The sequence below is a fragment of the Macaca fascicularis genome, chromosome 16 (assembly GCF_037993035.2).
Source record: "Macaca fascicularis isolate 582-1 chromosome 16, T2T-MFA8v1.1".
Taxonomy (NCBI): domain Eukaryota; kingdom Metazoa; phylum Chordata; class Mammalia; order Primates; family Cercopithecidae; genus Macaca; species Macaca fascicularis.
The window spans coordinates 5148173-5172959 of NC_088390.1; the positions used below are offsets into that span (position 1 = coordinate 5148173).

Below are 24787 nucleotides of genomic sequence, written 5' to 3' on the forward strand. Positions count from 1 at the left end.
AAAAAAAAAAAAAAAACCTTTTATTTATTTTTGAGAAAGAATCTCACTCTGTCACCCAGGCTGGAGTGCAGTGGTGCCATCACAGCTCATTGCAGCCTCAACCTCCCAGGCTCAAGTGATCCTCCCACCTCAGCTTCTCGAATAGGTGGGACTGCAGGCGCATGCCACCATGCCCAGCTAATTTTTTGTAATTTTCATAGAGACAGGGTTTTGTCATGTTGCCCAGGGTGATCTGGAACTTTGGAGCTCAAGCAATCCATCCATGTCTGCATCCCCAAATACTGGGATTATAGGCGTGAGCCAGTAACCTTGTCCCTTTTATTTTATTTTATTAATTTATTTTTATTTTATTTTTGAGACAGAGCCTTGCTCTGTCACCAGGCTGGAGTGCAGTGGCACAATCTTGGCTCACTGCAACCTCTGCCTCAGCCTCCCGAGTAGCTGGGATTACAGGCGCGCACCACCACACCCAGCTAATTTTTGTATTTTCAGTCGAGGTGGGGTTTTACCACGTTGGCCAGGATGGTCTTGATCTCTTAACCTCGTGATCCGCCCGCCTCGGCCTCCCAAAATGCTAGGATTACAGGCATGAACCACTGCACCTGGCCCTAAAAGTAGCCTTCTTTTCCCTTTTAAAGAGTTTGTGTCCACAGCTCTTGGATGCCGTTTTGTTTCAGATGGACCGTGAATAGGTTTCACTCGTCACGCCCAAAGGTTGCCACTCCTGATGAGTCACAAACAACGCTTGCACCATCATCTTATTCCTTCAAACAGAGTCTATGGGCCCCTGGTTGTCACTGAGGTTCTGCTTCCTGTACCAGTAGGGTTTTAAACACTACTCAAGGCAGTCTGGCTTTAAATATCCTACTTAGGCCAGGTGTGGTGGCTCAAGCCTGTAATCCCAGCACTTTGGGAGGCCAAGACGGGCGGATCACAAGGTCAGGAGATCGAGACCATCCTGGCTAACACGGTGAAACCCCGTCTCTACTAAAAAAAAAAATACAAAAAACTAGCCAGGCGAGGTGGCGGGCGCCTGTAGTCCCAGCTACTCGGGAGGCTGAGGCAGGAGAATGGCATAAACCCGGGAGGCGGAGCTTGCAGTGAGCTGAGATCTGGCCACTGCACTCCAGCCTGGGCGACAGAGTGAGACTATGTCTCAAAAAAAAAAAAAAAAAAATTCCTACTTAATCTAATCTGGCTCACAGGCTCTCCTCTGGTACTCTGCTGCCTCATAAACATCTCTGGCTACTCAGTTAAGGTTGGCTTAGTGTCCATCTCTCCAGTTCAAAGGCCAGCAGCCTCTGCCTTGTACAGGATTGTTCTCACTCCCGCTACACACTTCCGTCTCTACTGAAAGGCAGGAGGAGACTGTGGCATCATCGGGATAGTATGTTTCATCTAAAGGCCTGGTCACCAGATGTGAGTTGTAGAAACTACTTCTCTCATCCCTCAACAATTTCACGGTTGTAGGAGCTGACATTAACCTGCCATGCCCCCAACAGCCAGGCGCGGTGACTCATGCCTGTAATCCCAGAACTTTGAGAGGCTGAGGCAGGTGGATCGCCTGAGGTCAGGAGTTCGAGACCAGCCTGGCCAATATGGAGAAACCCCCGTCTCTACTAAAAATACAAAAATTAGTCAGGTGTAGTGGCTCTCACCCTAATGCCAGCTACTCAGGAGGCTGAGGCAGAAGAATAGCTTGAAGCTGGGAGGCGGAGGTTGCAGTGAGCTGAGATCCCGCCACTGCACTCCAGCCTGGGCGACAGAGCGAGACTCAGACAAAAAAAAAAAAAAAAAAAAAAAAAAGGCCGGGTGCAGTGACTCATGCCTGTAATCCTAGCACTTTGGGAAGCCGAGGCAGGTGGATCACTTGAGGTCAGGAGTTCAAGACCAGCCTGGCCAACATGGTGAAACTGCGTCTCTACTAAAAATACAAAAATTAGATGGGCATGGTGGCAGGGTGCCTGTAATCCTGGCTACTCGGGAGGTTAAGGCAGGAGAATCGCTTGAACCCAGGAGGCGGAGGTTGCAGTGAGCCAAGACTGCAGCATTGCACTCCAGCCTGGGCGACAGAGCGAGAGTCCGTCTCAAGCAAACAAACAAAATTAAAAACGAGGTCAATTTTCAAAAGATGTCACCCCCAACCCCGCAAATCTTCTCCTCAAGCCCTGTTGTTCCACTCTTGTCCGCCAGGAGGAGAAAAGGTTCCCTCGAAGGACGTCTTTGCTTGCGCGTTCATGGAGCCTTGAGAACGAGTGGCCGAGCGGACCCCCGCGGCGTGCGCGCCCGTGAGTCTCCCGGGGGCGAGGCGGGAGGGCGCACGCGCAGCAGACTGGCTGGGCGTGACGCGGCGCCGGGCTTGGGCTTCTGTATTCCGCGTGGCTGGAGCTGGGGCTGGAGGAAGGTCCGGAGGTGGGTGCGAACTCTGCGAGGATTTCCTCTTCCCCCAGGACTAGCTGTCATCTTCGTTTTTCAGAAGGGAGGACCTGACTGCTTTCAGAATTAGCATTTCTTCCCCTTCGTGGATGCTCTTGAGTTCCAAAGAAAAGGAAGAGAAGCCGTCATTGAGCAGCTTCTTCTGCCTTAGGGACTTTGGTAGGGGGTAGATCGACCTTAGGGGAAACGATACCCTCTTCTTAGAAGAGGTTTGGATCTGGTTTGCTTTATTTGAAATTTAACAAATACAGAAAAGCAGAAGGAAGAAAATTGAAGTAATCCATGTTTCCACCGGGCGCTGTGGCTCACTCCTGTAATCCCAGCGCTTTGGGAGGCCCAGGCGGGCGAATCACGAGGTCAGGAGTTCGAGACCAGCCTGACCAACATGGTGAAACCCCATCTCTACTAAAATTACAAAATTAGCCGGTCGTGGTGGCACACGCCTGTAATCCCGGCTACTCAGGAGGCTGAGGCAGGAGAATCGCTTGAACCTGGGAGGCGGAGCTTGCAGTGAGCCGAGATCACACTACTGCACTCTAGCCTGGGCGGCAGAGTGACACTCCGTCAAAAAAAAAAAAAAAAAAAAGGCAGGGCGAGGTGGCTCATGCCTGTAATCTCAGCACTTTGGCAGGCCAAGGCAGGTGGATCACCTGAAGTCAGGAGTTCAAGACCAACCTGGCCAACATGGTGAAACGCCGTCTCTACTAAAAATACAAAAATTAGCTGGGTGTTGTGTCACTCACCTGTAATCCCAGCTACTCAGGAGGCTGAGGCAGGAGAATCACTTGAACCCGGGAGGGTAAAGGTTGCAGTGAGCTGATATCGTACCACTGCACTCCAGCCTGAGCAACAGAGCGAGACTCTATTGTCTTTAAGGGCCAATCCCATAGTATATTACAGAGACTCACCTGACTAAGAAAGGTTTTTGACAAAGAAAACCCACAGAAGAAGAGATAAGCTGTGGATATGATAAGAAAGACACTACAATCTATTTAAATCTAATTGCACATTAGATAATATATATATGAAAAATTATTTAAGCCAGTTTCCTGATTTCATTATATATTCATTATATATTTCTTATAAGGTTTTCATTTTTTTTTTTTTTTTGAGACGGAGTCTTGCTCTGTCGCCCAGGCTGGAGCGCAGTGGCCGGATCTCAGCTCACTGCAAGCTCCGCCTCCCGGGTTTACGCCATTCTCCTGCCTCAGCCTCCCGAGTAGCTGGGACTAAGGCACGCGCCACCTTGCCTGGCTAGTTTTTTGTATTTTTTAGTAGAGACAGGGTTTCACCATATTAGCCAGGATGGTCTCGATCTCCTGACCTTGTGATCCGCCCGTCTCGGCCTCCCAAAGTGCTGGGATTACAGGCTTGAGCCACCGCGCCCGGCCAAGGTTTTCATTAGGTTTTGTTGTTGTTGTTGTTGTTGTTTTTGTAAGAATACTTTATTGCCCAAATCCCACAAAGGTCTCAGGCCCTGGGGCCAAGCCCACAGCGCCAACCTGTCCCCTGGCTCCGAGCCTGGTCTTTGGTGCCCACCCTGGCCTGATGGGCCAAGGTCTTCTTTGGAGTGTGCAGGTGTCCATGAGCGTTCCTGTGTTGGGGGAAGCCTGCCTCGGCCACAAGTAATCAGGCACTGTGGCAGCCGCAAGATGAAGGCAGGTGGTGTAGAGTTGGGTCCCCACCTGCCCAGGCTCAGGGGCCACAGGGGTCTACACAGTCCTTTCTGCTTTGAAACACGTGGTAGATGCTGGTGGGAGGGAACATGGTGCCGGCACCAAGCAGGGAGCCCACCTGGATGGCCACACCAGCCGCCAGCAATGCCGGCCGACCCCCACCATGCAGCAGGGAGCTTGCAGCCACCTTCACGTATGAGAACACACAAAGACACAGCACCCACGACAGTACCTGCAAGGGGGGACACAGCAGCAGGCTGAGTGTGAATGCCTTTGCCCCAGGGAACACCCTCCTCCCCACTTCATGTCCCCACTTGCTCACCACAAGGACCACCCCTGCAGTGGTGCCCACCAGGGGTGGGCAGGGGCTCAGGATTGCCAGTACCATCAGGTAGGCCCCAAAGAGCATGCCCAGCAGAGAAAGACCAACCAGCCCTGCCAGGGACCTGTTGGGGATGAGCAGACTCAGGGCTGATTGTTCTGGGACCTGGGCCCCAACTGTAAGTTCCACCCACCAAGCTTGGGGCCCCTTTTGCACCTGCACAGCACGCCCATGGCCAGGAAGCAGGCAAGGGGGTTGGCGGCACTGCCCAGCACCACAGCCAGGTGGTAGGCCAGGCGCCCATAGGGCAAACAGGAAAAGCTCTGCACGGCAGGCAGCACGCCATTGGTCAGGGCACTGGTGATGGCCAGCAGGCCCAGCAGGAAGGCACCATGGGCTGAGAACAGCTGATGGGCCTCAGGGTCTGGGCCAGGGATGGTGCCTGCTGCCTGGCTTGGTGGCTCCTGCAATGGCAAAGCCTCTTCTTCCTCCTTCTCTTCCTCCTCTGCTCCTGGGGATCCCAATGGAAGTTCAGGCCCTGCGCCCCCTGTGGTTACAGATGGTAGTGATGGCAACAGCAACAGGAGACCCTGGAAGGCGGCAGCCGAAGTGACCAGAAGGGCAGTCAGTGCCCAGAAGAAGGTGCTGGCAGGAAAACGCTCAGGGAAGTTGAGGGGAGGCCCAAAGGTGCCATTGGTGGGTGCTGGCGAGCACTCGAGGCGGCCTACACCCTGCACTAGGGCCAGCACACAGGGGAGCAGGGCACTGAGACCCTGACCCAGGAAGAAAGACCGTAAGAAAGGAGGTGGCAGGTGGCTCAGGAAGGGCAGGAAAGTGACATTAGAGGTACAGCAGGCCAGTGCCAACACTAAGGCCAGTGTTAGGAAGGCCACGGAGTGGAGTTGCCCTGCCACTGGGGCCACGTGGTGCCACAGAGGGGCCAGCAGGGCTGTGCCCACTACACTCAGCACCTGTACCACCTGGATGGGGACCCGCTCGCCCTTGCCCGGGGCCAGCCGCCTCCACAGAGTCACCACCAGCAGACCCAGGTTTCCCAGTGCCACAATCACAGAGAGGTATGAGGGGAGGCTCCAACCTGCAGGGAAGGAATGACGCCACGTCAGGAGCATAGCGGTTAAAGGACAAACAGCTGCCACAGGCCACCTTTCTGGGCACACCTGCCCCACGCTTCCCTGTACCTCCCTCCCACTCACCCTCTGGAAGGTCTTTTACCACCACAGGCAGCTCCACCCAGATGCCGTTGACAGCAGCCCAGGAGCCCATGCCGAAAAGGGCCACCAGCAGGTGGGTCAGCACCAGATGGCCCAGCGTGGGTGCTGCCATTCAGCCCAAAGCTGGACCCTCCAGGACAGTGCAAAGGTCACAGGCAGGTCCTTCCCACGTAGGTCCAAAGATGCTTCGGCTCTTCTGGAAACTGAAGACCTTCTAGCTGGAAGGAAACCGACAGGCTGGCAGGTAATAGGCAGGTGGAACAGAACCGGAGTCAGAAGACAAGTCGGGCAGACTGCTAAGACCAGAGCAACTGGAGGGAGCAGTGGCCAGGCGCCGCGGGGAAGATGGGGGGCCAGGACTTACCAGGGGGCACTGGCTGCGCGTGTGGGGGCGGCACCCCAGCAGTGCCGGCAGGGAGAGAGGCAGGAAGCTGGCCCAAGGTGCAGCTGCCCCGGAGGAGCAAAGAGGGAGCTGATTTTCCTACCCACAGAGGACCGGAGGTCCCAGTTGTCAAAACAGCTCGGCACTGGCGGGGTGCGGTGGCTCACGCCTGTAATTGCAGCACTTTGGGAAGCTGAGGCAGGCTGATCGCCTGAGGTCAGAAGTTTGAGACCAGCCTGGCAAACATGGTGAAACCCGGTCTCCACTAAAAATACAATAATCAGCTGGGCGTGGTGGCATGCACCTGCAATCCCAGCTACTCAGGAGGCTGAGGCAGGAGATTCACTTGAACCCGGAAGGCGGAGCTTTCAGTGAGCCAAGATGGCGCCACTGCATTCCAGCCCGGGCGACAGAACGAGACTCGGTCTCAAAAACAAAAAAACAAAACAACACAAAACAACAGCTCCGCACCAACACCCTCACCTTCAAATGGACCCCGGGACAAGGGGACCTCTCAGGTGCCACGCGCAACCCTAGCGCTTTTGCGACACTCAGGACTTGCCGAGGCAGGTCGGGTTGGAGAGGGGAGTGGCCGGGGCGGGCTCTGCCGGAGGGGCGTTCCGTTCTGCCCTCCCGCCTGCGTTAGGGGGCGTCCCGGGAGCCGCCAGGTGCGCAGGGGTCCCCGCGCCTCCAGATGCAGCAGTCCCCGGAACCAGCAGCTGGCGGTCCCCCTGAGAGGGAGCCCCCTCCGCCGGGGAGGCGGCCCAGCCCAGAGCCTGCACAGCTCGGATTTTGTTGTTTGTTATTTTAATTAATTAATTTTGAGACAGGGTCTCGCTCTGTCACCCAGGCTGGGGCGCAGCGGTGGCGATCGCGGCTCACTACAGCCTCAACCTCGGAGGCTCAAGCGATCCTCCCACTTCAGCCTAACCCAGTCCCCCCACAAGTAAAGACTAGGTCTTGCTATGTTGCACAGGCTGGTCCCAAACTCCTGGGCTCAAGCAATCCTCCCACCTCGGCCTCCCAAAGTGTTGGGTTTATAGGCATGAACCACCATTCCTAGCCCAAATTTGTTCTTGCATGGGGTGAGAGGACTTAATGCAAATGATAGGATCTGTCATTGTGATTTCAACACTACGTGCCTTAAACCTTACGCTTCACCCTGAATTTTCAGAAAAGAGCAAGGGATGGCCATGGGGTGGGGGGCGCAGAGAATAACCAAGGGGACCGAAGGTCTAACTCACCAAGGTGCAGAATCCTCACCTGGAAGATCCCTGTGCTCCTTGGTAGATAGACTACCTGGTACTCTACTGTGTCTACGAAGCCCTGAGGCTGTTACTTGCCAGCTCAGTTCACCATAACCTTATAGCACCGCATAGCACTTTTTTTTTTTTTTTAGACAGAGTCTCACTCTGTGGCCCAGGCTGGAGTGCAGTGGTGCTATCTCAGCTCACCGCAACCTCCACCTCCCGGGCTTAAGCAATTCTCCTGCCTTAGCCTCCAGAGTAGCTGTGATTATAGGCGCCTGCCACCTTCCTAGGCTAATTTTTGTATTTTATTTTATTTTATTTTATTTTAAGATATTATTATTATTATTATTGAGATGGAGTCCCACTCTGTTGCCCAGGCAACCTGGGATTACAGGTGTTCATCACCACACCCAGCTAATTTTTGTATTTTTAGTAGAGACAGCATTTCACCTTCTTGGTCAGGCTGGTCTTGAACTCCTGACCTCAGGTGATCCACCCACCTCAGCCTCCCAAAATGCTGGGATTACAGGCATGAGCCACCGCGCCTGGGCCTTCCTTTTCCAAATCTTGACAACCTGTGAAAGAATAGCTCTTCTTAGAGAGGGGCTGAGTTTGAGGGGAGAGGCATAGGCTGTCCTTCAGCAGGCAAGAAGAGAATGAGCCCTCATGCTCACTCATAACAGTCAGTGCACATGGGCAGGAGGGGCAGTGGTAAGGGTTTTCCAAGTCTCCAACCTCCAATTTTGTTGTTTTTGTTGTTGTTATTTTTGAGACAGGGTCTCACTTTGTCACCCAGGCTGGAGTCCAGTGGCAAGATCATAGCTTGCTGTAGCCTTGAACTCCTGAGTTCCAAGTGGTCTTCCAGCTTTGACCTCCCAAGTAGCTGGGACCATAGGTGTGTGCCAGCCACCATGCCTGGCTAATTTTTTACTTTTATTTTTATTTATTTATTTATTTTTGAGATGGAGACTCGCCTTGTTGCCCAGGCTGGAGTATAGTGGTGCACTCTCGGCTCACTGCAACCTCCGCCTCCCGGGTTCAAGTGATTCTCCCATCTCACCCTCCCAAGTAGCTGGGACTACAGGTGCACACCACCATGCCCAGCTAATTTTGTTTTGTTTTGTTTTGTTTTTCTGAGTCGGAGTTTCACTCTTGTTGCCCAGGTTGGAGTGCAATGGTGCGATCTCAGCTCACTGCAACCTCCGCCTCCTGGGTTCAAGCGATTCTCCTGCCTCAGGCTCCCTAGTAGATGGGACTACAGGTGCCCATCACCATGCCCAGCTAATTTTTTGTATTTTTAGTAGAGACAGGATCTTATCATGTTGGCCAGGCTGGTCTCGAACTCCTGACCTCAGGTGATCCGCCCCCCTCGGCTTCCCAAAGTGCTGTGATTACAGGCGTGAGCCACCACGCCCGGCATTTTTTTTGTTTTTAGTAGAGATGGGTTTTCATTATGTTGGTCAGGATGGTCTTGAACTCCTGACCTCAAGCAATCCACTTGCCTCAGCTTCCCAAAGTGCTGGAATTACAGGTGTGAGCCACCGCGCCCAGCCTTTTTTTTTTTTTTTTTGAGACGGAGTCTCGCTCTGTTGCCCAGGCTGGAGTGCAGTGGCCGGATCTCAGCTCACTGAAAGCTCCACCTCCTGGGTTTATGCCATTCTCCTGCCTCAACCTCCCCAGTAGCTGGGACTACAGGCACCCGCCACCTCGCCCGGCTAGTTTTTTTTGTATTTTTTAGTAGAGACGGGGTTTCACCGTGTTAGCCAGGATGGTCTTGATCTCCTGACCTCGTGATCCGCCCATCTCAGCCTCCCAAAGTGCTGGGATTACAGGCTTGAGCCACCGCACCTGGCCTGTTTTTAAGGATAGGGTCTCAATATGTTTCCCAGACTGGTCTCAAACTCCTAGGATCAAGCGGTCCTCCTGCCTCAGCCTCTCAAAGTGCTGGTATTACAGGCGTGAGTCACCATGACCAGCCGTCCAACTTCCAATTTTTCTTTTTTTTTTTTTTTTTTTTTTTTTTTTTTTTTTTTTTTTTTGAGACTGAGTCTGGCTCTGTCGCCCAGGCTGGAGTGCAGTGGCCAGATCTCAGCTCACTGCAAGCTCCGCCTCCCGGGTTTACGCCATTCTCCTGCCTCAGCCTCCCGAGTAGCTGGGACCACAGGCGCCCGCCACTTCGCCCGGCTAGTTTTTTGTATTTTTTAGTAGAGATGGGGTTTCACCGTGTTAGCCAGGATGGTCTCGATCTCCTGACCTCGTGATCCGCCCGTCTCGGCCTCCCAAAGTGCTGGGATTACAGGCTTGAGCCACCGCGCCCGGCTAATTTTTCACTGCCCCTAATTTCCTTACCCAGAAAGTACCTGGAATCCTAGACAATGGTTAGGGCTCCTATTCTGAAGACCTCAGCGCAGCATTTAGCATTCTCATGTTGGGGATGGATAGGGAGAGGGGCACACAGTCCCCACAGCCTTTTGGGGCACTGGGCTGGCCTTACAGTAAGCACTTGAAGTCCCTTCATTCATGAACTGTGGTGCAGGGGATAAACTCTTCCCACTGACTTCCTATTGAACCCCCTGTCCCACTTCCCATGTCTGTGTAGAGAAAGGTCATCACAAAGGAATGTGCTGTCTTCCTTTGCCTTCTGCTCAGGCAGCCGCTCTCCACCCTCTTCCTCTATCTCAGGAACACCTGGCCTTAGAGCTCAGAGGACGAGGTAAGCCCAATCAGTCTGAATCCTTATCTTACTCCTGCTGGCTTCAATCTGTCTGGCTCCTCCCGGATCTTCAACCTTTCCCTGTGGGTTAAAAGGCCATAGTTCTTTTTTTTTTTTTTTTTTTTTTTTTTTTTTTTTTTTTTTGAGACAGAGTTTTGCTTTTGTTTCCCAGCCTGGAGTGCAGTGGCACGATCTCAGCTCACCACAACCTCCGACTCTTGGTTTCAAGCGATTCTCCCACCTCAGCCTCCTGAGTAGCTGGGATCTGGTATTACAGGAATGCGCCACCACGCCTGGCTAATTTTGTATTTTTTTGTTTTTCAGTAGAGACGGGGTTTCTCCATGTTGGTCAGGCTCATCTTGAACTCCCAACCTCAGGTGATCTGCCCCCCTCGGCTTCCCAAAGTGCTGGGATTATAGGCGTGAGCCACCGTGCCCGGCAAAAGGCCATAGTTCTTGCCCCTCCAGCATGACTGTCTCTGGGCCTGGCCTGGGTTTGACAACTTGCCTGGCAGAGAGAGAAAATCCAGCCAACTGGTACAACTTAAACCGTCAGGGTGAATTTAACACTGCCTTGTCTCCTGCCTGAACAGATACCTCTACAGAGCAAACGTTTTGTGAAATAAGCCCACAGATGAGGTTTGATACTCTTCCATTAAAGACTTGGGAATATTTGGAACTCAAATCTCAGGGAGGCCTTGAGCAGCAATGCTGGCTTTCGAGGGCTGGAAAGAACTTTAGAGAACATCTAATTCGTCATCTCATTGTATTCTTTTCTTTTCTTTTTTTTTTTTTTGAGACTGAGTCATGCTATCGCCCAGGCTGGAGTGCAGTGGCGCAATCTCGGCTCACTGCAACCTCCGACTCCTGGGTTCAGGTGATTCTCCTGCCTCAGCCTCCCAAGTAGCTGGGATTACAGGCGCCCGCCACCTTGCCTAGCTAATTTTTGTATTTTTAATAGAGGTGGGGTTTCACCATGTTGGCCAGGCTGGTCTCGAACTCCTGACCTCGGGTGATCCGCCCGCCTCGGCCTCCCAGAGTGTTAGCATTACAGGCGTGAGTCACCATGCCCAGCCAATCATTGTATTCATTTTTGAAAGTATTTATGGAAGGCGCACTGTATAGAATGCATTTTGTTATGTATTTGGATGACACAAAGACATATACATAAGTAAAATTCTACAAGGCCGGGCCCTGTCCTTCCTCTCCTACCTCCTTTCTAGCACTCTAGGCCTCCCACCAAATTGCTTATGGTTCTCTGCAGACCCCACACTGTGTCCTACCTTTGTGTCTTTCCTCTTCCTGGAAGATCCTCCACACCTCACAGCCCCCTTCTACTGGCTGACTCCTACTCACTGGTGAGTCTCAGCTTAGCTACTGTAGCCTCAAGAGGCCTTGACTCTCTCAGACTGGGTTAAGTTCGTTCGTTCGTTCGTTCGTTCCTTCCTTCCTTCCTTCCTTCCTTCCTACCTTCCTTCTTTCCTTCCCTCCTTCCTTCCTTCCTTCTTTCTTTCTTTCCTTTCCTTTCTTTCTTTTTCTTTATTATTATTATTATTATTATTATTATTTTTTTTTTTGAGAGGGAGTCTCGCTCTGTCGCCCAGGCTGGGATGCAGTGGCCGGATCTCAGCTCACTGCAAGCTCCGCCTCCCGGGTTTACGCCATTGTCCTGCCTCAGCCTCCCGAGTAGCTGGGACTACAGGCGCCCGCCACCTCGCCCGGCTAGTTATTTTTTAGTTGAGATGGGGTTTCACCTTGTTAGCCAGGATGGTCTCGATCTCCTGACCTCGTGATCCGCCCATCTCGGCCTCCCAAAGTGCTGGGATTACAGGCTTGAGCCACCGCGCCCGGCCCTATTATTATTTTTTTTTTGAGATGGAGTCTTGCTCTTGTTGCCCAGGCTGGAGTGCAATGGTGCCATCTCGGCTCACCGCAACTTCCGCCTCCCAAGTTCAAGCGATTCTCCTGCCTCAGCCTCCCTAGTAGCTGGGATTACAGGCATGCACCACCACACCTGGCTAATTTTGAATTTTTAGTAGAGACAGGGTTTCTCCATGTTGGTCAAGCTGGTCTCAAACTCCTGACCTCAGGTGATCTGCCTGCCTACGGCCTCCCAAAGTGCTGGGATTATAGGCATGAGTCACTGTGCCTGGCTACCTTTCCTTTCTTTCTACAGGGTCTTGCTCTGTTGCCCAGGCTGTAGTGCAGTTGTGTGATCACAGCTCACTGCAGCCTTGATCCCCAGGGCTCAAGCAATCCTCCCACCTCAGCCTCTTCAGTAGCTGGGGCTACAGGTACATGCCACTACACCTGGGAAATTTTTTTTTAATTTTTATTTTTTGGTAGAGACAGGGTCTCACTATGTGGTCCAGGCTGGTCTTAAACTCCTGACATCAAGCCATACTCCTGCCTTGGCCTCCCAGAGTGCTGGGATTACAGGTGTGAGCCACTGTGCCCAGCCCCCTTTTCTTTTTCAGCTTACCTTATCACCACACTTACCATGTGATCATGAAATTATAGATTTTGTGCTTGTCATCTCATGCCTTGACTCTGAACTCCTTGCCTTTAGGAATTGAACCTTTATTCACCCTTTTAGTCAGACCCTGATTTTCTTTTCTTTTTCTTTTTTGAGACAGAGTCTTGCTCTGTGCCCCAGGCTGGAGTGCAGTGGCGCTATCTTGGCTCACTGCAAGCTCCGCCCCCCCCCGGGTTCACGCCATTCTTCTGCCTCAGCCTCCCGAGTAGCTGGGACTACAGGCGCCCGGCACCACACCCAGCTAATTTTCTTGTATTTTTTAGTAGAGACGGGGTTTCACCATGTTAGCCAGGATGGTCTCGTTCTCCTGACCTTGTGATTCGCCCGCCTCGGCCTCCCAAAGCGCTGGGATTACAGGCTTGAGCCACTGCACCCGGCCCCGATTTTCCGCTAATAGGGATTGCAGCCTAGTAGGAGAGAGAAGGCAGCATGATCTTGTAACATGATTCCATCAGAGTGGGTGTGATAGATGCCAGAAGAGCAGTACAAATGAGGAAACTGAGGCTGTGCCTTGCCTGAAGTCACCCTCAGCTTCCTGGCAGGTGGCCAGAGCTGGAAGTCTACCTCCAATTGGACGCAGGAACCTGGGAAGGGATTTGAAAGCAACCCAACCTTTCACCTCAGAGCTGAAGGCCTTGAGCCTCAGGGCAGTTGTGACTGAGATCAGGAGCCCGCAGCCTAAACAGGGGAATGTTCTGGATGATGAGGCAGTGAGGAGTAGTGAAAGGAGCCTGAGACTGGGCACCAGGAGACCTGGGTCTTGGTTCATGCTCTGTTCCACCTGACCTCTTGCCTTCAATTCACTTCACTCCATGATGAGAACCCTTTGGCCAAATGGGCCTCCCCAAGATGTCACATCTTTTTCTGAGCATAAGGTGACTTCTGTCCTTCCCCAAGCATCTCCTGGCCAATAAACTGCCCTTCCTTAAGATCCAGCTCAGCTTCTACCTCCTGAGTGAAGCCTCTTCGTCTTCCCCACCAGGTGTAGGCTGAGGGCTTCTCTTCCCTCCTCTGAACGCCCATAGAAAAAAATTGACCGGCCGGGCGCGGTGGCTCACACCTGTAATCCCAGCACTTTGGGAAGCCGAGGCGGGTGGATCACCTGAGGTCAGGAGTTCGAGACCAGTCTGGCCAACATGGCGAACCCTGTCTCTACTTAAAAAAATACAAAAATTAGCCGGGCATGGTGGCGTGCGCCTGTAATCTCAGCTACTCAAGAGGCTGGGGCAGGAGAATCTCTTGAACTCTGGAGGCAGAGATTGCTGCGAGTCGAGATTGTGCCTCTGTACTCCAGCCTGGGCAACAGAGCAAGATGTTGTCTCAAAAAAAAAAAAAAGAAAGAAAAGAAAAAAGAAAAAAATTATGTTCCCTTCTTAGGAAGCTGAATCTTGTCCTGCTTTACTGTTTACTTATGTGCTTATCTTGCTTTCCCCTAGTAATTTACCCCCATTACATTTCCCCCTCTCAAGAGCAAAGGCCACATTGGTTTATGTAGCTTCCTTATTACCTAACTTATGGCAGATGCTCAAATATTTGTGGAGTTTTTTTTTTTTTTTTTTTTTTGAGATGGAGTCTCGCACTTTCACCCAGGCTGGAGAGCAGTGGCACGATCTCAGCTCACTGCAAGCTCCATCTCCTGGGTTTACGCCATTCTCCTGCCTCAGCCTCCCAAGTAGCTGGGACTACAGGCGCCTGCCACCACGCCCAGCTAATGTTTCTGTATTTTTAGTAGAGACAGGGTTTCACCGTGTTAGCCAGGATGGTCTCGATCTCCTGACCTCATGATCCACCCACCTTGGCCTCCCAAAGTGCTAGGATTACAGGCGTGAGCCACCGCGCCTGGCCTTTGTTTTTTTTTTCTTTTTTTTTTTAGACTTTGGGTCTTACTCTGTCGCCCAGGCTGGAGTGCAGTGGCATGCTCCTGGCTCACTACAACCTCTGCCTCTTGGGTTCAAGCAATTCTTGTGTCTCAGCCTCCCAAGTAGCTGGGATTACAGGCATGAGCCACCATGCCCAGCTAATTTTTGTATTTTTTTAGTAGAGATGGGATTTCACCATGTTGCCAGGCTGGTCTCGAACTCCTGACCTCAAGTGATCCGCCCACCTTGGCCTCCCAAAATTCTGGGATTACAGGCGTGAGCCACTGTGCCCGGCTCAAATATTTGTTGACCAAAAGAATGGCTCCCTCTTATCAGTAAACTGCAGTGGCCAAAGGCATGGACTCTGAGCCACCTGCTAGCTGTGTGACTTTGGGAAGTCACTAAAACTTTCTGTGCTGAAATGTCCCCAACAGTAATAGGGACATAATGGTGCCAACTTCATGAGACTGTGCTGAGGCATCGATGGGCACCTGGCCCCGTGTCTGGCACATGGTAAGCACTGTCAGTGTTAGCTCCTAGGCCCTTCCTCCTTCAAAAGGTGTCAGAGCTGGCCGGGCGCTGTGGCTCACGCCTGTAATCTCAGCACTTTGGGAGGCCAAGGCGGGTGGATCATTAGGTCAGGAGTTCAAGACCAGCCTGGCCAACATGGTGAAAACCCATCTCTATTAAAAATACAAAAATTAACCAGGCATGGTAGAGGGCACCTGTAATCCCAGCTGCTCAGGAGGCTGAGGCATGAGAATTGCTTGAACCCAGGAGTCGGAGGTTGCAGTGAGCCGAGATTGCGCCACTGCACTCCAGCCTGGGCGACACAGCGAGACTCTGTCTAAAAGAAAAAATGTGTCAGAGCTGTGAAGCTGTCCTTGCTACTGAAACACTGTGGGGGATGAGACATTTCCCCTCCCTGAGAGGCTTCTTCCTCAACCTCCAAATCTGCTGTGACCAATCTACTGATAAGCGGTGAAACCCTTCCAGGGAACTTTTCTTGTCCTAGATATTTTTGTGGATTACTTGGTTTGGGTCTGCAGTTTAAAGTAGAGTTTAGATTGGCCAGGCGCAGTGGCTCATGCCTGTAATCCCAGCACTTTGGGAGGCCTAAGCAGGTGGATCACGAGGTCAGGAGATCGAGACCATCCTGGCTAACACGGTGAAACCCTGTCTCTACTAAAAATACAAAAAAATTAGCCGGGCCTAGTGGCAGGCGCCTGTAGTCCCAGCTAATCGGGAGGCTGAGGCAGGAGAATGGCATGAACCCAGGAGGCGGAGGTTGCAGTGAGCAGAGATCACGCCACTGCACTCCAGCCTAGGCAACAGAGCAAGACCCCGTCTAAAAATAAATAAATAAAATAAAATAAAATAATTTAAAAAGTAGAGTGTAGATTTACTTTTGAGACAGGGTCTCGCTCTGTCACCCAGGTTGGAGCGTAGTGGCGCAATCATGGCTCACTACAGCCTCGACCTCCTGGGCTCAAGTAATCCTCCCGCCTCAGCCTTCCAAGTAGCTAGGACCACAGGCATGTGCCACCACTCCCGGCTAATTTTAAAAGTATTTGTAGAGACGAGGTCTCTCTATGTTGCCCAGGTTTGTTTCGAACTCCTGGGCTCAAGCAATCCTTCTGTCTTGGCCTCCCAAAGTGCTGGGATTACAGCCATGAGCCATGGCACCCAGCCTAGATTTACTTATTAATTGATGTGGTGTGTGTGTGTGTGTGTTTTACAAGAAGGAATGCCTTTAGATAGCTTCCTGATTTTCAGAGAATCCTCAGAGGTTTTGTTATTGGTAGAGTTAATTACAGCTAGAATAGTAATGCCACTGGGGTTAATAGCGATTAGGTCGTGCTATTCAGCAGTGAAGTCAGCATCTTAGGATCAACATTGTTTACGACTTCCTGGAACAAAGACAGTTTTCCACAACAAACACTCAAACAGATGTAGATTCTAATAACAAACATGATCAGACTCAAGGTTTGAAGGTGACAAAGTGACAATTCTCACAATTATGAAAATGACCTTTCTCATAGGAAGGAAAAGCTCCTTTCCCCTTATAGAAAACCAAAAGAAACTGAAACCCAGTTTTAGCAGGCCAAGACACAGAATAAGTCAAGATTTAACTTAAATTTTATGGCCACTGGTATGTAAAAATTTCCCCACCTTATTTCTTGTCCTTCTGAAAAACAAAGGCTAATGACTAACCCAGGGCCTTGCATTCTCTAACCATTTCTTTTCTTTTTCTTTTTCTTTTTTATTATTTTTTGAGACATTGTCTTGCTCTTGTGCCCCAGGCTGGAGTGCAATGGCACCATCTCAGCTCACTGCAACCTCTGCCTCCTGGGTTCAAGCGATTCTTCTGCCTCAGCCTCCCAAGGAACTGGGATTACAGGCGTGTGCCACCACAGCTGGCTAATTTTTGTATTTTTAGTAGAGATGGGGTTTTACCATGTTGGACAGGATGGTCTCGAACTCCTGACCTCAGGTGATCCGCCTGCCTCAGCCTCCCAAAGTGCTGGGATTATAGGTGTGAGTCATCGTGCCCGGCCACATTCTCTAACCATTTCAATCTGCATCCAAATTATTTGGCTTAAAGGTTTTTTTGTGGGTTTTTTTGTTGTTTTTTTAGATGTAATCTTGTTCTTGTCATCCAGGCTGGAGCACAATGGCGCGATTTCGGCTCACTGAAACCTCTGCCTCCTGGGGTCAAGCGATTCTCCTGCTTCAGCCTCCCAAGTAGCTGGGATTACAGGCGCCCACCACCATACCCAAATAATTTTTGTATTTTTAGTAGACACGGGGTTTCACCATGTAGGTTGGTCAGGCTGGTCTTGAACTCTTTTTTTTTTTTTTTTTTTTGAGACGGAGTCTTGCTCTGTCGCCCAAGCTGGAGTGCAGTGGCCGGATCTCAGCTCACTGCAAGCTCCGCCTCCCGGGCTCACGCCATTCTCCTGCCTCAGCCTCCCGAGTAGCTGGGACTACAGGCGCCCGCCACCTCGCCCGGCTAGTTTTTTGTATTTTTTAGTAGAGACGGGGTTTCACCGTGTTAGCCAGGATGGTCTTGATCTCCTGACCTCGTGATCCGCCCGTCTCGGCCTCCCAAAGTGCTGGGATTACAGGCTTGAGCCACCGCGCCCGGCCTGGTCTTGAACTCTTGACCTCAGGTGAGCCACCTGCCTCGGCCTCCCAAAGTGCTGGGATTACAGGCGTGAGCCACTGTGCCCGGCTGGTTTACATGTGTTTAATTCCACAGGGTGAGGTAGGTTTTCTTAGGATGAAAGAGACTGAGGTGCTGAAGTGGGAGGAGGTGAAATAACACAAATAGTGGAGTGAAAGCCGGGCTACAAGCCAGTAGAGGGAAAATGAATATGTTCCACATGCATTTCCACTGGGCATGGTGGCTCATGCCTGTAATCCAAGATCTTTGGGAGGCCGAGGAGGGAGGATTGCTTTGAGCCCAGGAGTTGGAGACCAGCCTGGGCAACATGGCAAAACCCCATCTCTACAAAAACAAATACAAAATTAGCCAGGTGTGGCGGTGCGCGCCTATAGTCCCAGCTACTCAGAAGGCTGAAGCAGGAGAATCGCTTGAGCCTGGGGGCGGAGGTTGTGGTGAGCTGAGATCGCACCACCGCACCCCAGCCTGGAGCCTAGGAGTTTGAGGCCTCAGTGAGCCCAGATCGCATCACTGCACTCCAGCCTGAGCAACACTCTGTCAAAAAAAAAAAAAAAAAAAGAAAAGAAAAGAAAAAGAAAAAAGAAGTAAACATGATTCTTTGATTTCAATTGTCTATTAACCACACTGAAACCCTGAAGCTGAAAGCAGCTAGTCCTTTGCCTGTTTTTGCTCCCTTACACCACTAATAATTTCTGTTACAGAAACTTTGACTATTTTAAGGCTCCCGGTTGTAGCTGTGCTTCTTTTCACAGAGCCTACATCTGGCCCCAGACAGAAGCCTGCAGGGAAAGGGAGCCTTCTCAAGCCCTGCATTCTTTCAAAGAGGGAACAAATTACAGACACCCATTTTGGGTGTCTTCCCAGGCACAGGCACTGAAATTATCCTCTGTTCTGGTGTGGGGCAAGGGTGGGATTGGAGGAGGCTGCCTGGGCAAGCGGGGTCCTCCTCATGCTGTTGCTTGTCACCTTTTAAGGGCTTTTATTTTGTTTCTGTTCTGATAAACAAATAGTAAGATTTTCCGTGGAGGACTGGACAATCAGAGGAACTTCAAGAGGAGGGGCATAGTCCTGCCTTTGGGACAGCTTTGCCACAGGAAAGGAAAAGAGAAAGGAAAAGATAGACGTGAAAGCTTCACTGCAGGCCAGGCACGGTGGCTCAAACCTGTAATCCCAGCACTTTGGGAGGCTGAGGCAGGTGGATCACCTGAGGTCAGGAGTTCGAGACCAGCCTGGCCAACATAGTGAATACCCGTCTCTATTACAAATACAAAAATTAGCCAGGTGTGTTGGCAGGCATCTGAAATCCCAGCTATTCAGGAGGCTGAGGCATGAGAATCGCTTGAACCCGGAAGGCGGAGGTGGCAGTGAGCCGAGATCTTGCCATTGCACTCCAGCCTGGGCGACAAGAGCAAAACATTGTCCCCTCCCCACCCCCCTAAAAAAAAAAAAAAAACCAAAAAAAAAAAAACCAGCTTCACTGTACATCCTTGAGCTGGGTTTATATTTCAGTCGAATGCGTATTGCAGTTTACAATGGTCACATGCACGCGCTGCCCTACAGCGGGGCGGTGAGTTCAGAGCAGTAACCACGGAGACTGAGCGAAGATTGCGTGTCATCCCCCCAAACAGCATTCCAGCGTGGGAATGCCAAATCCAGACGTGAAGAACACAAACAAACAGTATGCGAAAGTTCAGAAGTTAGACTGTTTTTGAGATTGTGCCATTGGACTACTGAAAAGAGACATAAAGACGCAATTCCAATATATTGTATGATCCTGTTTATATGAAATATATAGAATAGGCAAACCTCTAGAGACAGAAAGTCTCACCTGTCCAGGCTCAGCTCAGAGTGCCACTCCAGTAAGCACAGACAAGTTAATAAGTGAAGAGATACAGGTTAATCCCAGGCACAGTGGTTCACACCCGTAATCCCAGCACTTTGGGAGGCTGAGGGGGGTGGATCCCAGGCACAGCGGTTCGTGCCTGTAATCCCAGCGCTTTGGGAGGCCAAGAGGGGGCGGTGGATCACCTGAGGTCAGGAGTTTGAGACCAGCCTGACCAACATGGCGAAACCCTGTCTCTACTAAAAATACAAAATTAGCCAGGCGTGGTGGCTCACGCCTATAATCCCAGCACTTTGGGAGGCCGAGGCAGGCGGATCATGAGGTCAGAAGATCGAAACCATCCTGGCTAACACGGTGAAACCCCATCTCTACTAAAAATACAAAAAATTAGCTGTGTGTGGTGGCAGGCGCCTGCAGTCCCAGCTACTCGGGAGGTTGAAGCAGGAGAATGGCGTGAACCTGGGAGGCAGAGCTGGCAATGAGCCGAGATCGTGCCGCTGCACTCTAGCCCGGACGACAGAGGGAGACTCTGTCTCAAAAAAAAAAAAAAAAAAAAAAAAAAAATTAGCCGGGCATAGTGGAACATGCCTATAATCCCAACTACTCAGGAAGCTGAGGCAGGAGAATTGCTTGAACCTGGGAGGCGGAGATTGCAGTGAGCCGAGATCGTGTCATTGCATTCCAGACTGGACGACAAGAGGAAAACTCCGTATCAAAAAAGAAAAAGGAAAGAAAGAAAATAAAAGATACAGGTTAGAGACATATCCTAGCGCTGTGACACTGATAAAGATCATACTGTAAAATGGTGAGGGGGTGGTATGAAATATTTCATGGGGGCCGGGCGCGGTGGCTCAAGCCTGTAATCCCAGCACTTTGGGAGGCCGAGGCGGGTGGATCACGAGGTCAGGAGATCGAGACTATCCTGGCTAACATGGTGAAACCCCGTCTCTACTAAAAATACAAAAAACTAGCCGGGCGTGGTGGTGGGCGCCTGTAGTCTCAGCTACTTGGGAGGCTGAGGCGGGAGAATGGTGTGAACCCGGGAGGCGGAGCTTGCAGTGAGCCGAGATCACACCACTGCACTCCAGCCTGGGAGACACAGCGAGACTCCATCTCAAAAAAAAAAAAAAAAAAAAAAAAGAAATATTTCATGGGAAATACACGTGGACAACAGACACGTGGAAAAGGTGTTTTTCCTGACCATATATATATAGAAAGGCAAATTAAGACATCAGTAAGATACCATTTGTCAAGTTGAAAAGAATATTTTACAGGCTAGGCACGATGGCCCATGCCTGTAGTCCCAGCACTCTGGGAGGCTGAGGTGGGCGGGTCACAGGAGTCCAGGAATTCGAGACTAGCCCAAGCAACATGGCGAAACCCCGTCTCTACAAAAAATACAAGATTTAGCCGGGCGCGGTGGCTCACGCCTGTAATCCCAGCATTTTGGGAGGCCGAGGCGGGCGGATCACAAGGTCAGGAGATCGAGACCACGGTGAAACCCCGTCTCTACTAAAAATACAAAAAATTAGCCGGGCGCGGTGGCGGGCGCCTGTAGTCCCAGCTACTCAGGAGGCTGAGGCAGGAGAATGGCATAAACCCAGGAGGCGGAGCTTGCAGTGAGCCGAGATCGCGCCACTGCACTCCAGCCTGGGCGACAGAGCGAGACTCCGTCTCAAAAAAAAAAAAAAAAAAGATTTAGTTGGGCATGCTGGTGTGCACCTGTAGTTCCAGCTACTCAGGAGGCTGAGGTGGGAGGATCCCTTGAGCCCACAAGGTTGAGGCTTCAGTGAGCCGAGATCATACCACAGCGCTCCAGCCTGGGCGAAAGAGTGACACCCTGTCTGAAAAACTAAAAAGAAGATTTTTCAGATGATTTGATTGGTTGGAAGTCAGTGAAAGAATCTCAAACCCTGCTGGTATAAATTGGTAGATGAAGGAGGAATTCAGTCATCAGAAGAGGAACAGAGGCACTGGGTAGGTAAAAGCAACAAGGGCCCATTACAAAGTTTTTCTTATTTTGGTCCTTTTTTTTTTTTTCCTGGATAAGTCTCCTGAAATAGAATTATTGGGTGAAACAGTATGACATAGTTGAGGCTGTTGTGACAGACTGCCAGATTTCTTTCACAAATAGCGATTCTAATATTCCTTCCCACTAGCAGTACAGGGGTGTGCCCCATGCCACCACTCAAAAACAAGCTTTGAAAAGGAAAGATAGGCCAGGCACGGTGGCTCAGGCCTGTAATCCCAGCAATTTGGGAGGCCGAGGCGGGTGGATCACCAGGTCAGGAGATCGAGACCATCCTGGCCAACATGGTGAAACCCTGTCTCGGGCCAGGCGCGGTGGCTCAAGCCTGTAATCTCAGCACTTTGGGAGGCCAAGGCGGGTGGATCACAAGGTCAGGAGATCGAGACCATCCTGGCTAACACGGTGAAACCCCGTCTCTACTAAAAAATACAAAAAAAGCTAACTGGGCGAGGTGGCGGCGCCTGTAGTCCCAGCTACTAGGGTGGCTGAGGCAGGAGAATGGCGTAAACCCGGGAGATGGAGCTTGCGGTGAGCCGAGATCGTGCCACTGCACTCCAGCCTGGGAGACACAGCAAGATTCCATCTCAAAAAAAAAAAAAAAAGAAAAAAGAAAAAAGAAACCCTGTCTCTACTAAAAATACAAAAATTAGCCAGGCATGGTGGCGGGTGCCTGTAACCCCAGCTACTCGGGAGGCTGAGGCAGGAGAATCACTTGAATCAGGGAGGTGTAAGCTGCACTGAGCTGAGATCATGCCACTGTGCTCTGGCCTGGGCGACAAGAGTGAGACTTGGTCTCAAAAAAAAAAAAAGAAAAAAAGAAAAGAAAATGAAAGATAAAATAACACCTATAAGCCAAGTGAATAAAGTACAACAGGACTACAGAACAGATTTTTTTTTTTTTTTTTTTTTTTTTTTTGAGACCAAGTCTCGCTCTTGTTGCCCAGGTTGGAGTATGGTGGTGTGATCATTAGTCACTGCAGCCTCAACCTCCCAGGCTCAGGCAATCCTCCCACCTCAGCCTCCCAAGTAGCTGGGACTACAGGCACGCACTACCATATCTAGCTATTTTTTTTTTAGACGGATCTCACTCTGCTGCCCAGGCTGGAGTCCAATGGTGTGATCTCGACTCACTGCAACCTCTTCCTCCCAGGTTCAAGTGATTCTCCTGCCTCCGCCTCCCGAGTAGCTGGGACTTTAGGCATGTGCCACCATGCTTGGCTAATTTTTGTATTTTTAGTGGAGATGGGGTTTCACCATGTTGGCTAGGCTGATCACGAACTTCTGACCTCAGGTGATCCGCCCACCTCAGCCTCCCAAAGTGCTGAGATTACAGGTGTAAGTCACCATGCCCAGCCAACTAGCTAATTTTTGTAGAGACAAGGTTTTGCCATGTTGCACAGACTGGTCTGGAACTCATGGCTCAAGTGATCCTCCTGCCTCGGCCTCCCAAAATGCTGGTCTGGTCTCAGTTTGGATACTACACCAAGCCATGAGGAGGCATCCAGATTTTTGTGCCTCATTTTGTGCAACTGCTAAATGAGGGGCTTGGACTGGCTGATTTTTAAGTCTCTTGTGGCATTAATATTTTATAACTCTATAATAACAGCTTCTCTACAGCTTTGAAAGGTTTGGAACAGAGGAAGAATAGCTAACATTTTTTTTTTTTTTTTTTTTTTTTGAGACAGAGTCTCGCTTTGTCGCCCAGGCTGGAGTGCAGTGGCCGGATCTCAGCTCACTGCAAGCTCCGCCTCCCGGGTTTACGCCATTCTCCTGCCTCAGCCTCCCGAGTAGCTGGGACTACAGGCGCCCACCACCTCGCCCGGCTAGTTTTTTGTATTTTTAGTAGAGACGGGGTTTCACCATATTAGCCAGGATGGTCTCGATCTCCTGACCTCGTGATCCGCCCGTCTCGGCCTCCCAAAGTGCTGGGATTACAGGCTTGAGCCACCGCGCCCGGCCGAATAGCTAACATTTATTTGCTGCTAGGAGCTGGGACAAACTGATGCTCAGTAGGAGTCCTGAGAAGAAGGAAGTGCAGAAAATGGCTGGTGTCAGTCCGCAGATGACCAGACTTGTTCACTGGGACATGTAAGACATCCTTTAGGGGTTTGCACAAACAGCTGGGGAGTCCTGTGTCTGGATTTGTGGGTCCACATTGATGGGTGGGGCCAAGAACCAGAGACACAGAAGCTATGTTTTTTTTTTTTTTTTTTTTTTTTTGAGATGGAGTTTCTCTCTTGTTGCCCAGGCTAGAGTGCAATGGCGCAATCTCGGCTCACCGCAACCTCCGCCTCCCGGGTTCAAGTGATTCTCCTGCCTCAGCCTCCCGAGTAGCTGGGATTACAGGCACCTGCCACCACACCTGGCTAATTTTGTATTTTTAGTAGAGATGAGGTTTCTCCATTTTGGTCAGGCTGATCTCGAACTCCCAATCTCAGGTGATCTGCCCGCCTCGGCCTCCCAAAGCGCTGGGATTACATGCGTGAGTCACTGCATCCGGCAGAAGTTATGTTAATATGCCCCAAACCTAACATGCCCTGCCCAACCCAACTTTCTCACCTGCCAGTAGTACCCTGACTTTCCAGTCATCCCGGCTCAAACCCTGTCCTTTTTGACTCCTTGCTTCTTTTATTTGATTATAGCTACAGCCAGCAAGTCCTAACAGCTTGTTCATTGAACAGATATTCTGGAGCTCCCATTTGCTCAACCCACACTGATTTCCTTCCTCTTACAAGATTTCCTTTTGGTACCCTCGGTTTGGCACCTGATTGCACTTTTCTTTCTTTTTTTTTTCATTTGAGACAGAGTCTCCCTCTGTCACCCAGGCAGTGCAGTGGCACGACCTTGGCTCACTGCAACCTCTGCCACCTGTTCAAGCAATTCTCATGCCTCAGCCTCCTGAGTAGCTGGGATTACAGGTGTGTGCCACCACACCTGGATAACTTTGTATTATTATTATTATATTTTTTAGTAGAGACAGGGTTTCACCATGTTGCCCAGGCTGGTCTCGAACTCCTGATCTCAGGTGATCCACCTGTCTTGGCCTCCCAAAATTCTGGAATTACAGAAATGAGTTGCTGCAACTGGCCATATTTCACTTTTCATTTGAGGTGGGTGCCCCTAAGTGTACTGACTTCACCTCATCTGTAACTCCTCTTAGGCAAGGGTTAACATCTTACACCTCTTTGTATCTTTCCCAGGACCTACTTCACAGTTCTGTGTACCACTGTAGGCCCTCATTCTCTATATTTGTATGTACCTAGATAGTGTGGGTCTAGGCTCTGGGGATAGACAAGAGGAAAAAAACCTGACAATAATCCCT

The 24787-nt window shown here is 50.8% G+C and overlaps 1 protein-coding gene across 6 annotated transcripts; it reads right to left on the bottom strand.

The window, feature by feature from the left end:
* Positions 1-3842: 3842 nt before the first annotated feature.
* SLC52A1 (solute carrier family 52 member 1) lies at positions 3843-6654 on the bottom strand. 6 transcript variants are annotated; one of them, XM_074018351.1, is made up of 5 exons: positions 6031-6654; positions 5649-5880; positions 4651-5530; positions 4435-4558; positions 3843-4344 (listed from the first exon to the last, which is right to left on the bottom strand). In XM_074018351.1, exons 2-5 carry the CDS (start codon positions 5776-5778, stop codon positions 4132-4134), a joined length of 1347 nt encoding a protein of 448 aa, XP_073874452.1. In that variant the 5' UTR covers positions 5779-5880; positions 6031-6654; the 3' UTR covers positions 3843-4131. The 6 variants fall into 6 exon arrangements, with proteins under 6 accessions (XP_073874452.1, XP_005582692.3, XP_073874454.1 ...); XM_005582635.5 differs by having other exon boundaries at positions 5649-5884; XM_074018353.1 differs by lacking the exon at positions 4435-4558.
* Positions 6655-24787: the final 18133 nt, after the last annotated feature.